Below are 13,396 nucleotides of genomic sequence, written 5' to 3' on the forward strand. Positions count from 1 at the left end.
AGTATAACATACCATGGTTTAAATACAAGACATGGTTGGGACAAGTTATAGAGAAAAACATAATAAGAAAGTACTTAACAAGAAGGGCTACACATTGATTAAAGATAACTATGAAATAATGTCTAGTATTCATCAGAAGAATAAGAGGCATTAAAATGAGTTGGCATGCTTGAAGATACCAGCTCGGCGACTCCTAATTTTGCTAGAAGGTCCAACACTGGTGAAGATATGAGAAGGTCTAGATGACGAGGAAGGGTAAGATGGCTGATTAGGTTGAGCAGGGGTCTAGCAAAGGTGGAGGCACTAGGAATAGTGTGGAGGATTTTTAAGGCTGCCCAATCAATCTCCCGATGGTCTGAAGAAGAGACATTGTCCTTGAGGAAACAACGATTGAGGTGCCATGAATCTCTTCTCTCCCAATTGCTAGATACCATACTCAATCCTTCCTCTGAGTCTTCAGCCTCCATTGCAAGTTCAGAAATTTGTAGATTGTCTTCATTCGAAGCTTGACCCATCCTGCCAAGATAAATCTTTTCTTCTAATGAAGCCACTCTTTCATTCAGATTGGTGACAGAGTTCTGAATCAGGGATAATTTTGTATTTTGCTCTATCATCAACCGAATTAGTTCCGATAAAGATGCAACACGAGAATCCTTTGAGTTATTTTGTACTTCAGGAATTCTAGCTGCTAGAAGGAATGCAACAAATTGTTCAGAGATGATCTTTAGCTAATGTTTATGCAGCCGCATATAAACATGTTGATATTTGTTTGCTCATGCAGTATCAAAGTCTTGTTCTAGCAGGCTGCTTCTGAGCTTCTTCTCTAACCGAGGAGGGTTCATTGGTAGATTCTCCCCTATGTCTTCTTCTTCAAGTCTAGCTCCTCCTTTGGTTCTTACCCAACGACCTTTTTTTTTGTAGCCCATGCAATGTAGAGAATGATCATTGTAGGTATCAAAAAATGTTATCTTACTAGTTGTTTCGCCCATTAGGTTTATACTGAAAACTTCTATGAGCATTAAACTGTAAGGTAGCGGAGCCTTAGTTCTTAAAATTGCTTCATGCATCCTTTGGATTATCAAAGCTGGAAGATTTATAGGGATTTCCTTGATGATGTGAAACATAATGCACAACACCCGCTTTATTACGATCTCAAATCTCTCAAACTTTGGATAAAAGATCATGATGATCATGTGATGTAGCAATCTTATTTCCACATTGAGTAGGCTTCCTTCAATTCTGACATATTTATTTACATCTTCGTTCCTCAAAATGCACAGTAGGGCAGTTAGCCGATCCATAACTCTATCTATAATAGCACCTTGATTGGGCATCTGAAGAACACGCCCGAGTACATAGTCATCTAGTTCGATAACCACATTTCTTACAACTGAAGACATACTTCCCAGTCCGAACTTGAGATTCTGATAGAACTCTCAAACAAGGTTTGGATAGTTGGGTCCTCTGAGTCTGCAGAAGTACTCCCAACCTTGGCTTTTGATAAGCTCTCCTATTGTAAAACCCTCGTTCTCCAAGATATGGAAATCAATGTTTCTTCTGGAAGCAATTTTTCGAGTGGAGAGAGGTACCGTGTTCGGAATTCTTGTAGAGGATGTTTGCACGTGGAGAAGAGAAGAGTGATCCCTTGATTGTTGCTCTATTGGAGACATTTCTTTATCATTCCTTTCTTCTTGTACTGTTTCGGATCGCTTTTTTCTTTGAGGGAGCATTTTTCTTGGGGCCATTGAGAGAGATTAGGGGCGATAAACGTAGGTGAGGAAGAGAGAGTGGTGAAATTGGAAGGAGAAGATTCGAATAGTAGATCATCGAGGATAAAGCAAGTTTAGAAGCGATGAACAGGGGAAAGGGAAAGGTCGGCTAGATTTATAAAAGATCGGGTCTTCCAGGTGTCGACCACCATTTTAGAGTCGACTCGTCATTAGATATGAGTCGGCTCCCCAACAGTCTGGAGAGTTTTGAGGTAACTCTCGAGTCGACTTGAAGCTCCCCCTTACTCCAATGGGTCGACTCCTTATGATTTAGAATCGACTCAGATTCAGAGTCGGCTCACAAAGGAAAGGAATCATGATTTCCAATAGAATGCAACTGAAATTGAATTAATTTAAAATGATAATTAGGAGGAAATAAATAGAAAGGATTGCAAATTCAAAGTTCACTTCTAATCAAACAAAATTTGTCTTCATTTAAAGATTTTGTGAAACTATCAGCTAATTGTTTTTTAGAACAAACAAAATCAATCATTACTTCATTGTTTTGTACATGATCTCTTATAAAATGATGTCTTATCTTGATGTGCGTAGTTCTTGAGTGTTGAATAGAATTTTTTGTTAAGTTAATAGCACTTGCATTATCACATTTTATGGGCATTTGTCAAGTTTTATGTCATAATCTTCAAGTTGTTGCTTAATCCACAAGATTTGAGCATAATAATTTCTAGTTGCTATGTATTCAATCTCAGCTATAGATAAAGCTACCGAATTTTGTTCCTTGCTAAACCATAAGATAACTCCTAAAAATTGGCAAGTTCTATTGGTGCTTTTTCTATCAATTTTACAACCAGTGAAATCTACATCTGAATGTCCTACTAGGTTGATTGTGGATTGTTTTGAGTACTATAAACCTGGATTTTGTGTTCCATTTATATATCTTGATATTTTTTTAACAACAATTAAGTGTGATTCTTTAGGGATCAGATTGATATCTTTCACCCAAGCAAACACTAAACATAATATTAGGTCTACTAGTCGTAAGATATAACAAAGAACCTATCATGCCTCTATAAAGCTTTAAATCAATGCTTTTACCATGCTCATCTTTGTCTAATTTACAAAAGGGGCTTATAGGGATACCAATGTGCTTTGCTTTCTTCATGCCAAATTTCTTCAAGGGTTCTCTTGTATACTTACTTAGGCTAATGAAGATCTCATCTCTTGTTTGTTGGATTTGGAGTTCGAGGAAAGATGTGAATTCACGCATGATGCTTATCTCGAATTCTACCTGCATGAGCTTAGCAAATTCTTGACACAAAACATCGTTAGTAGCACCAAAAATAGTATTATCAACATATATTTGTACAATTAAGGTATCATTATTTTTTTCTTTTTTTAAAAAGAGTTTTATCCACATTTTTTCTTAAAAAATTATTGTCTAATAGAAATTTGCTTAATCTTTCATACCAAGCATGGTATGTCGTATCGTACCATATCGAACGGTACTGAGCATACCGTACCGACACTATGCTAGTATGGCACCGGTATGGGGTCCGGTACCGATACGACGAATCTTGATACCAAGCTTTAGGAGCTTGCTTTAAACCATACAGTGCCTTATTTAATTTGAAGACATGATTTGAAATTTTATGATTTTCAAATTCAGGAGGTTGTTCCACATAAACTTTCTCAGTAATGAGTCCATTTAGAAAGACACTTTTAACATCCATTTGAAATAGTTTAAAATTCATGTAGCAAGCAAATGCAAATAATATTCTAATAGTTTCTAATCTTGCTATAAGTGCAAAAGTTTCATCAAAATCAATGCCTTCTTGATTATATCCTTTAATAACTAATCTAGCTTTATTTCTTATTGCATTTCCATATTTATTTAGTTTGTTTCCGTATACCCATTTAGTTCCTATTACTAGATAATCCTTGGGTCTACTCACAAGTTTCCAAACTTTATTTTTATCAAATTGATTTAGTTCTTCTTGCATGACAATTAACTAGTTATGATCTTGTTCAGCTTCTTCTATAGATTTAGGTTCAATCTGAGAAACAAAAGCTAAATGATTAGATGCATCTCTAATAGAAGATCTAGTTCTCACCCCATGTGATGGATCACCAATAATAAGTTCTTTAGGATGATTAGAACATACCTCTATTCTCTAGGTAAGTCATATCTATCTTGAGATTGTTGTTGTGGCTGATTCTTGATGGTCAGTTTTAAAGACCATGCAATAGCACGTATCTTGTAGGATAGTAATTGTGGGTATCAATCCACAGGGATTGGGGTACAGTTGTTTTCTTTAAAAAAATAATATTTGAAAAAGAGAGTTTGTGAGGACCATTGAACTAAGCAATTTAATAAGAAATGCAATTAAAATGATATCAGTTGAGAGAGCCTAGGGCAAGGACTTCACCACTAACATAGGAACAAAGATTAATTGTATTTTGATTTATTCTTGGATTAACATGCAAATTGGCTACAAGCCTAACAAGCATTCGAATAAAATTTCACAAAAGTAATTTAGGAACATCCATCTTCGGTTGGCATGAAATGTCTACCCTAAACTATTATGGCAGGACACCGCATCTTCCCTAAGCATGGATGATCTTATATTAACTTAGTGATCATGAAGAACAGTTGTATGAACGTCATATTTAAAATCACAGAAATTAAATATGAGATGCGAGGGATATTCATTAAAAACAATAAGTTCATACAACTCCAAGAACAGAAAATTAAATATACAAAACCCGTGTTCCTTTGTTAGGGCTGCATCCAGCCCTAAAGAAGAGCTTAGCCTTCCATGAAGAGTTGAACAGTGGCCGCGCCGAGAGCTTCCATTTCTTCTTTTCTTCCTCCCGTCTCTGATTCTCTACTCCCTTCTCTGCCTCCCGTGGGAACTCCTTCGAAGGATGGATGGGATCAGCCGGGTCCAAAGAATGCCTTCTCTGTCTCATGCCTGGGCCTTTTATAGGCTGCACATTTCCTTCTCTCTTCTTCCCTATTTCATGTCGAGATAAGGATGGATCGAAGCGAGATGAAGCTGAGAGATTCTTGCTTGATCTTCGGATGCGTTGCAGATGCTGGTCGGGAGCGAGCGGAAGAAGGGAAGGATCACATGCGGACGGTGGACACGATCTGGAAGAGGCTGACACTGCTTCAACGCGGAGGAGACGTTGATGCAGGGGATTCATCCGTGGATGATGGAGTTAATCCGAATGGGAGGAAATCTGGAAGAAAATCTTGGATCCGTGGGTGAGAGCTGGACGCAGGATGATGTGGATGATGCGGGATGTACGCGTGAAGCTGGAAGGAACTCACAGACGGCTGGGAAAATCCGGAATGAGGTTGTTCGGGAGGAAACGGACGCGAGAGAGGATGATAACGCTGGATTTGGGGCTACTTGTGGTTTGGTTGGCAGTTGGATAAGGATCACGCTGAGATGCACGGACGCGGAAGGAGATAAGGATGCTAGGACGCGATCCACGGAATGGGGAGAGGATGAACTCTGTTCTGTTTCCATGGCTGGGAGAAATCTGGGATTTATCCGGGTGAAGAGATGGCTCCACGCGGACGGGAGGAAGGTTGGATTTGGGAACGAGATGTGAGGAGGGGTTGTGGATGGCTGGCTTCATGCGGATGAAGGATGAGATCATTTGGGATGAGGGAGTTGTTCGGTTTGAAGTTTTGAATTTGGTTTAGCTGGGAAGAGGTTCATTCGGCTGGGAACAGGGGACGATGCAGTTGGGATGAAGATTGGTGGTTTAGGATGAAGGATTTTTAGTTGGAGATGAAGATGAATCTATTGGATGCAGGGGATGCCGTGAAGCTCGGAAGAATAACGCAGAAGGATGGAGCTGACGAGATGCAGGGGATTCGGATAAGGAAGGGGTCCGGAACGAGAGGAAGGTTGGATTCGCTGGGAAGCACTCCATGGACGATGAAGGCTAGATTTGGCTGGATCTTGGGAGGATAAGCTCGGAAAGGTACGGGAAGAGGATGCGGAGAAACAGGATGGAGCGCTGGTCTGGATGCAGGGGAGCTAAGATAAGATCCATGCATGTGGAACAAGGGCTGTGGACTTGAAAGGGAAGAGATGATCTAGAAGTTGGACCGCTAGGATGGAAGCTTGATCCTTATATGCAGGAGGTGCGTGTGTTCAGGGATCATCCCAATTAGTTCGACTCGACCTGCACACATTGGACTCGACCAATATGACAAAATATTAATCTAACTTGAATTACCTTTGATAATTTATTAAAATGCAATGGTGAAGGTAACACATTTTTTATGGTTAAATTTACAAAATATGTGTATCAAAATAATGATAAGTGCTATGAGAAAGAGATTAATTTAGGTATTATTTAGCACTTATCAATTCTCTTCTTGATCACCATTCCTTTTTTCTTCGTGGTCCATTGCATCTTGTATAGACATGTCCTACAAGGTAAGGTCTTGTATTTTCTTGCCTAAAGAATCTGCGTCATCATCAAAAGCTTTTTTCTTCCTTGGTGGAAGATCATTAGTCTCACCAAATATAACATTATAGACTCTTCTACTTCTAGAATTCTCTTATTAAATACTCTATTTGCCTTTCTAGAAGAAAAGTATCCAAGAAAGATAGCTTCATTAGATTTGACATCAAATTTTCCTAGCTTGTCTTTTTCATTATTAAGTATGAAACATTTACACCCGAAAATATGAAAATATCAAATTTTAGGTTTTCTATTTTTTCAAACCTCATAAGGTGTTTTCTTTAACAATAGTCTGATAGAAATCCTGTTTGAAATGTAACAAGCTGTGTTGACTGCCTCAGCCCAAAAGTATTTTGGAAGATGACTCTTACCCAATATAATTCTAGCCATTTCTTTAAGGATTCTATTTTTTCTTTCCACCATTTCATTTTGTTGAGGTGTCCTAGGTGCAGAAAATTTATGTTCTATTCCATTTTCATGACAAACCTTTTCAAAATCATGATTTTCAAATTTAGTTTCATGATCACTTCTTATCTTAAGAACTTGCAAACCTTTTTCATTTGAAATATTTTTGTGAAGTTTCAAAAATGCAAGAAAAGCTTCATCTTTATGTGCAAGAAATAAAACCCATGTAAATCTTGAGAAATCATCAATGATGACAAAACCATAATATTTGCCACCTAGACTTGAAGTTCTAGTTGGCCTAAATAAATCCATATGCAATAGTTCCAAAGGCCTACAAGTTGAAACCATGTTTTTCGATTTAAAATAAACTCTAGTTTGTTTTTCTAGTTGGCATGCCTATAACTAGATCTTTTCTAGCTAATTTTGAAATATGGTCCGTGCTTGTATGAGCTAATCTACAATGCCACAACCAACTAGTCTCATTGATTTTGGTATTTATGGCAACCAAGCATTGCATATTGTTTATGGATAAATGGTCAAGATTGACCCAGTATACATTTCTATGCCTATGCCCTGTAAACTTAACGCCATCCTCATTGGGACTAGAAACAATGCATATAGAGGATTCAAAAGTCACTTTAAAGCCTTTGTCACACAATTGACTAATACTAAGTAAATTACGTTTTAGACCATCTACCAATAATACATTTTTAATAAAAGTAGAGGGAGTAATACCAATATTACCAATTCCAATAATTTTTTCTTTGCCGTTGTCGGCAAAGGTAACCATCCCTCCTTTTCTTTAAGGGACATGAATTGTAATTCATCTCCTATCATGTGTTTAGAGCACCTACTATCTAAGTACCATCTTCTATTTGATCTACGGGCTGCTAGACACACCTCATCCTCATGAGCCATGAGGCATAGATTGGCTGTTTCTTGAGACTCCTCCTCTGAACTCGATTCGTCACTATCACTTCATGTAGCGACTATTGCTTTCTTTCTTGGCTTCTTGAGAGCTTTCTTAAGTAATGGGTAGTCCACTCTAAAGTGGCCTGGTTTCTTGATTAATAACATACTAGTGACTGCTCTTTCTCTTTTTATTTGCTTGGATCCCCTAAGTTAAAGGCCTTCTTCTTATTCCTTGCCTTTTTCTTCTCATAAATTTTCTGAATTTTCTCACTATCAGAACCATTTCCTCATCCCCTTCTGTATTGTCAGATTCTGTGATCTCATCTTCTTCTTGTGTTGTTGATTTGAGAGCGATGGTTCTCCTTTTCTTTGACTCCTCTTCTTCAAGGTTCTGCTTCATTGATAGCTAATAAGTCATCAGAGAACCCAACAATTTTTTTAGAGGAAGGGCGTTGAGGTCTTTTGCTTCTTGAATGGCTTACTTTGGCCTCTCAAGCTCTTGGCAGTGATCTGAGAATTTTTCTTACTAAATCACTATTATTATAAGATTTTTCAAGGCCTTTAAGACTATTAATGATATTAGTAAAGTGAGTAAACATATCATAGATTGACTCACTTGACTTAATTTTAAATAGCTCATATTTTTGTACAAGCAAATTAATTTTAGATTCTTCGACTTGGTTAGTGCCTTCCCGAGTTACTTCCAGCTTATCCCAAATCTCTTTCGTAGAAAAGCAAGTTGATATTTATAAATTCATTAGCAACTAATAAACAGTAAAGAATATTCATGGTAGCTATGCCATCTTTTTATCCAATTCATCCTATTTTCCTTCAAGTTTGGGAAGAGACACACCATCAATAATTTTTATGGGTGCGAGGTGCATTAACTATGACAGTCCACATGTCATAGTCTAGCGCATGAACAAAAATGCGCATACATGCTTTCCAATTAGTGTAGTTTGTGCCATTAAAAAATGGAGGTCTCTTTGTAGACTGTCCCTCAGCAAGAGAAGTTCCAAGTGGGGCTGTCATAGATCTTTGACTCTTTGACGGTTAGGTCAATAAAAGGCTTAGGTACCAGGCTCTGATACTACTCGTTGCCCAGCTATGCAGCCCAGGGGGGTGAATTGGGCTTTTCAAAAATATAAACTAATAATGCAGCGGAATAAATACTTTAAATGGAGAATAATAATTTCAGCAATAAATTACTAAGTAAATATGCAGAAAATTAATATAAGTAGATTAAGCAATATAAACACATAGAATTTATAGTGGTTCGGTGCCAACCTTGCACCTACATTCACTCCCCAAGATATATTGGGCATTTTTACTATAATCTTTTAGAGATTACAATCCAATTGTTTTACACGGGCTCACAATCAATCTAGTTGATTTTGCAGGCAATCAACCAAAACCTACACCGATTATTTTACTCAGGCTCACAATCAACCCAGTTGATTTTCACAAGCAATCAACCAGAACCTACACTGAGCCTATCCTAGGCTCAACACAATTCAATTTAATGTTTAGATGGACCTTTCCCCAAGTTTCAATTCCTGCAACTTGTTACAACAAAGTATAGAAAGAATTAAGTGTAGGCACAATAAAGTACAACTCCTAAATAATAAATAGAAAGAAATAAATAGAGCTTGACTCTGTTTGTTGGCTTTGATTGATTCTGAATGCGCGTCACCAACTCTTAATTGTAGATGATGTGATCGTTCAGCTCATAGTAAATGCTCTTGAATGATTTTTTCTTTGAAGCTCTCTTTTTTTTCTCTCGTTTTTTTACTCTTGTGAATTTCTCCTTGCACTACTTAAGCTCTCTTTTTGTGTATTCTGTTTCTTTTTCGTTCTTCTCTTTTTTTTTTCTCTTGATGTTCCCATGTAGTTATACCATTTAAAAGTAGTTAGAACACACTCCTACTCATTAGACAGATTAAAAGAGCCGTTGTGAGATGAAAATAGCCGTTCTGACCTATAGAAAAACTAGTTGTTACTATTGTCAGGTGCAGCAGAGGAGTTGACTCAACATTTTCAGGGATCGACTCGTGATCACCAAGAGTCGACTCGTAATCTTTGGGGGTCGACTTGAGCTTGCTGTTCCTTTTGCTGCGCTCTGTTTCTTCTGTGAATAATATGGAGTCGGCTCTCTCAGTTCAGAGGTCGACTCGTCTGATGATAGGGGTTGAGTCTTCAATGAACTTAATTTTACTGTTCTCTGTCTTTCCATTGTGACCGTTTTGGGGTTGACTCTCTTGTTTTTGGGGTTTACTTTTGTTTGACTAGAGCCGGCTCATTTTTCCGTGGGTCGACTTGCCAATGTGACGAGATTTTCAGCTCTCTGTCTTTTCTATGTGGCCTTTCAGGGGTTGACTCACTTGTCTGTGGGGTTGACTCTTGTTAGACTGGAGTCGGCTCATGCTCTTCATGTGTCGACTCACTAAAGCGATGAATTCCACAGCTTTCTGTCCATCTTCTAAGATTGATCTAGGGTCGACTCACGATCTGCCGGAGTCGGCTCGTGAAAACGTTTAGACAGTAATAGTGTGCCGGGGTCAACTCATTGCAAACTTAGGGTCAACTTTTTAGGTAGCTTAGAACGAAATTCTCTGGGCTTGTATGTGAGCTTTCAAGGATTGCTCCAAGGCCTTTTTGAAGTTGAGCTTTTTGATGTAGAGCTCCAGATAGATGATCTTTATTAGAGAATTACTGAAGGCTTTTTGAAATCAATCAAACAAACTCAAGGCAATAGATTAGTGATTTTTTATTCAATTGTTTTGTATCCTCAAAATGAACTCTTTAGGGTCAACACAAACTATTATTTATATAGACGTTCAATTCTTGATCCAACTAGTATTTTCATAATGTGGTGTAAACTATTGATCTTACCAACTAAAATTGGTGCATCCTACTATTGGCCCCTTTGGATTTTTTTTTTAAAAATTTATATCTTCTTTTAATGCATAATAATTTTTAATGCTTCTGGATATTCTTAAGAAAAGGAATACTGATAAAAGAATGAGAAGAAGGTACACTAAAAGCAGGTAAAGGATATTTGAGAGTAGAAAACAGCATATGGTTTTGTCCTTCTTGTCTTACAACCATGATTTTAGATTCCAAATTTGCTTCTTGGTGAGAATATTCGAGAGTTCAAAACAAACATACGATTTCGTGCTTCTTATCTTCCAATCTGGATTCTAGATTCCAAACGTGCTTCTTGGTTGGAGGAGCCCATTATTTTGTCATTTTGTATGCAATCATAGTGGACCACTCTTACCTAGTTTTGCCTTTTCCCTGTTGCTTGGGTATATTCATTTCACCTTTGAGCTAACTGCTTTCACTTCTGCTTGCTTTGTGTAGTTACAATTTTCTACATCTCATTTGAAAAGGTGTGGTAGATCTTGCTAGGCTAGTATACCTTGGTGGTTGAGATGGATGGGGATAGCTAATGTTATAGGAAGGTAACAGGTAAAAAGAGGACAGAAGTAGACTTGGTAAGCACTGTTTGGCACATTTTCTGCTTCAAATATGGAGAATCTAGTGCATTGAAAAGGGATCATAGGATTTATTTGGTCGGTCTAAAATGTTGTTATTTTCACCATCTGTCTAGTTCTTGTGCTAACGTCAACAGTAACACTGTCATTAGTTGTATGACAAGTTTGAGACACATTAGTTAATAGTAAATTGGAGTATGGGGCAATGGTTGTTGAAAACATAGGGAGCTTACTGATTGGTTTTATGATTATGCTTGTAGTGGTGGAAGCATGGTTTGCCGAACCGACCGGAACCGGTCGGTTCAGGCTGTACCGAACCGCGCCGACAACTACTGGTACGGTTCAGCTGTGAAGACTAGTACCGAACTGAAACCGGTGTGACCGACACCAGTAGAAGTGGGGAAGAAGAGGAGGAAGAAGGGGAAGAAAGAAGAGAAGAAGAAGGGGGGAAGAAGAGGAAGAAAGAAAAGAAGAAGAAGCGGGGAAGAAGAGAAGGCAGGTACGGGGAAAAAGAGGACCTCTCTTCCTTGCTCGCGGGCGGGACCTCTCTTCCTTCCTTGCTTATGGGAGAACGGGGGGAACAACCGGAAAAGAGAGGAGAAGAGAGGAGAGAGGGGAAGGAGGGTTCGGGAAGAAGGGAAGAAAAAAATAAAGAAAGGGAAAAAAAAATCCTGCGTGCGAGTGGAAAACTGGGAGCCCACTTGCAGGGAACCGCGCCCGCACGCAGTTCCCCATGCTGCCTCGATTCCCCGCGCGGGCTCGCCGTGCGGGGCAGCGAGCCCATGTGGGCTTTAAATGCCGCACATTTAATGCCACTCTGTGGTAGTGCGCGTCGGACGCGTGTTTTTTTCTATCTCGACCGGTTCGGTACTGATTTTGACCGGTACCGTACCAGAACCAGTCTTCACCGGTACACCGGTACTAACGGTACCGCAGACCTTGGGTGGGAGGGTTCTTGGATGTCATGCCATTAGTGGTAGGATACAAATTGAAGGCTTAGTACTCTAAAGAAGGTAATATCTTTCCCTTGAGGCCTTGACTGATCTACACTCGGTGTTCTTTGGCTGAATATGGTTATGAACCTTCCGATAGGTACACTCTGGTGAATCGGATTGATAGAAATGATATCTTAGACCTTGAACACCTCAACATGGGAATATATATATATATACTGAATGAAATCACCATTTTATGAACAGTAAATCACTATTTTCTAATGAACTACATGATTGTATTATTCATTTCATTCGAATAAAAACAGCCTTCCATTTCAAGATTATCATGGAAGATTAAGGTGGCAGGTATGCAGACAAGCACAAAGTATTGAAAGATTTTGGCGTGGGGCTGGCTAAAAACTCAGCTAACCATGGTTAAAAACAAATTTATTTATTATAAGAAAGAAAACATCTTGATAGTGTCTACTTTAGTTCAAAATATCCTGGCAATAATAAACATGAATTTCCAAAGCCGATGTTCTCAGAAAATATAATTTTGAATATTTATCTTGTGCATCATGGTTATTATATTCTTGAACTTCTGTCAGAACAGTTTTCTACAAGATTGAAATGGCGACATAATTAACAATTTAAAATTTCTTTAAATACATTTTTGTATTGTATGTTGCATTCTTTTATTCCTGCAGATGTTTTCTTTCATGACCACTATTCCACATTTAGTCTCACTATAAATTGCATAATTTGATAGATAAAGGGTTTTTTTTCCTTTTTAGGTAATGACTACACTGCAAGCCCAATGATATCTTCGCAACATTTGATAAGGTTAAGTTGAAAGAGCTTTTATATTTATACGATACATAATCTTCTCTGGCTTTTCTTTTCATTGTTTGCTTGTTTGTTTGTTTTTTTTGTTTTTTGTTTTTGAGGATAACCGTTTGCTTGATTGTTGATAATTTTGTTTAGTCCTAATGACAGAGAACAGCATGCAGAGGCAACACCATTTGAAACTCCAAAGGAAGTTTTCAGTCCTTCAGGTGCTTCAATAAATGCTTTTTTTTCTTTAACAATTTGTTATGTTGTAGTTCAGTTTATCCTCCATCAGTCCTCTACTTCATTTAAGCGATCATTTATCCATGTTGTCGCTTGCCATTACTCGGATGCCCCTGTAGGACTTGCAGGTGATAGTAAAACAATGATAAAGACCTCCAGGGATGATTATGATAGCCTTCCTCCCTACATGAAAAGTCTAGCATCATGGGAGGTTTGGATTTTTATCTTACATTTTCAATGAATTTCATATCATTTCTCATAAAATATGACACCATCTTTTATTTGTTTGAGGATCAGAAGTCTGGCTAATCATAATAACTACATTTCCTTATTCCGTATGATACTTGGCATGCTTTTG

General features: G+C 38.1%; 1 protein-coding gene across 4 annotated transcripts in view; it reads left to right on the plus strand.

Moving 5' to 3' along the window:
- LOC103720602 overlaps positions 1-13,396 on the plus strand; it is a 39,177-nt gene that overhangs the window by 6,982 nt on the left and 18,799 nt on the right. The window contains exons 5-7 of one of the 4 annotated variants that reach the window (XM_039126035.1): positions 12,762-12,810; positions 12,952-13,022; positions 13,167-13,249. In XM_039126035.1, coding sequence (XP_038981963.1) covers positions 12,762-12,810; positions 12,952-13,022; positions 13,167-13,249 — 203 coding nt within the window. Of the gene's footprint in view, positions 1-12,761; positions 12,811-12,951; positions 13,023-13,157; positions 13,250-13,396 lie in introns of all 4 variants that reach the window. The other 3 variants (XM_039126034.1, XM_008810390.4, XM_008810388.4) reach the window with 3 other exon arrangements.

This window comes from Phoenix dactylifera, chromosome 4, assembly GCF_009389715.1.
Source record: "Phoenix dactylifera cultivar Barhee BC4 chromosome 4, palm_55x_up_171113_PBpolish2nd_filt_p, whole genome shotgun sequence".
In the NCBI taxonomy this organism is placed as follows: domain Eukaryota; kingdom Viridiplantae; phylum Streptophyta; class Magnoliopsida; order Arecales; family Arecaceae; genus Phoenix; species Phoenix dactylifera.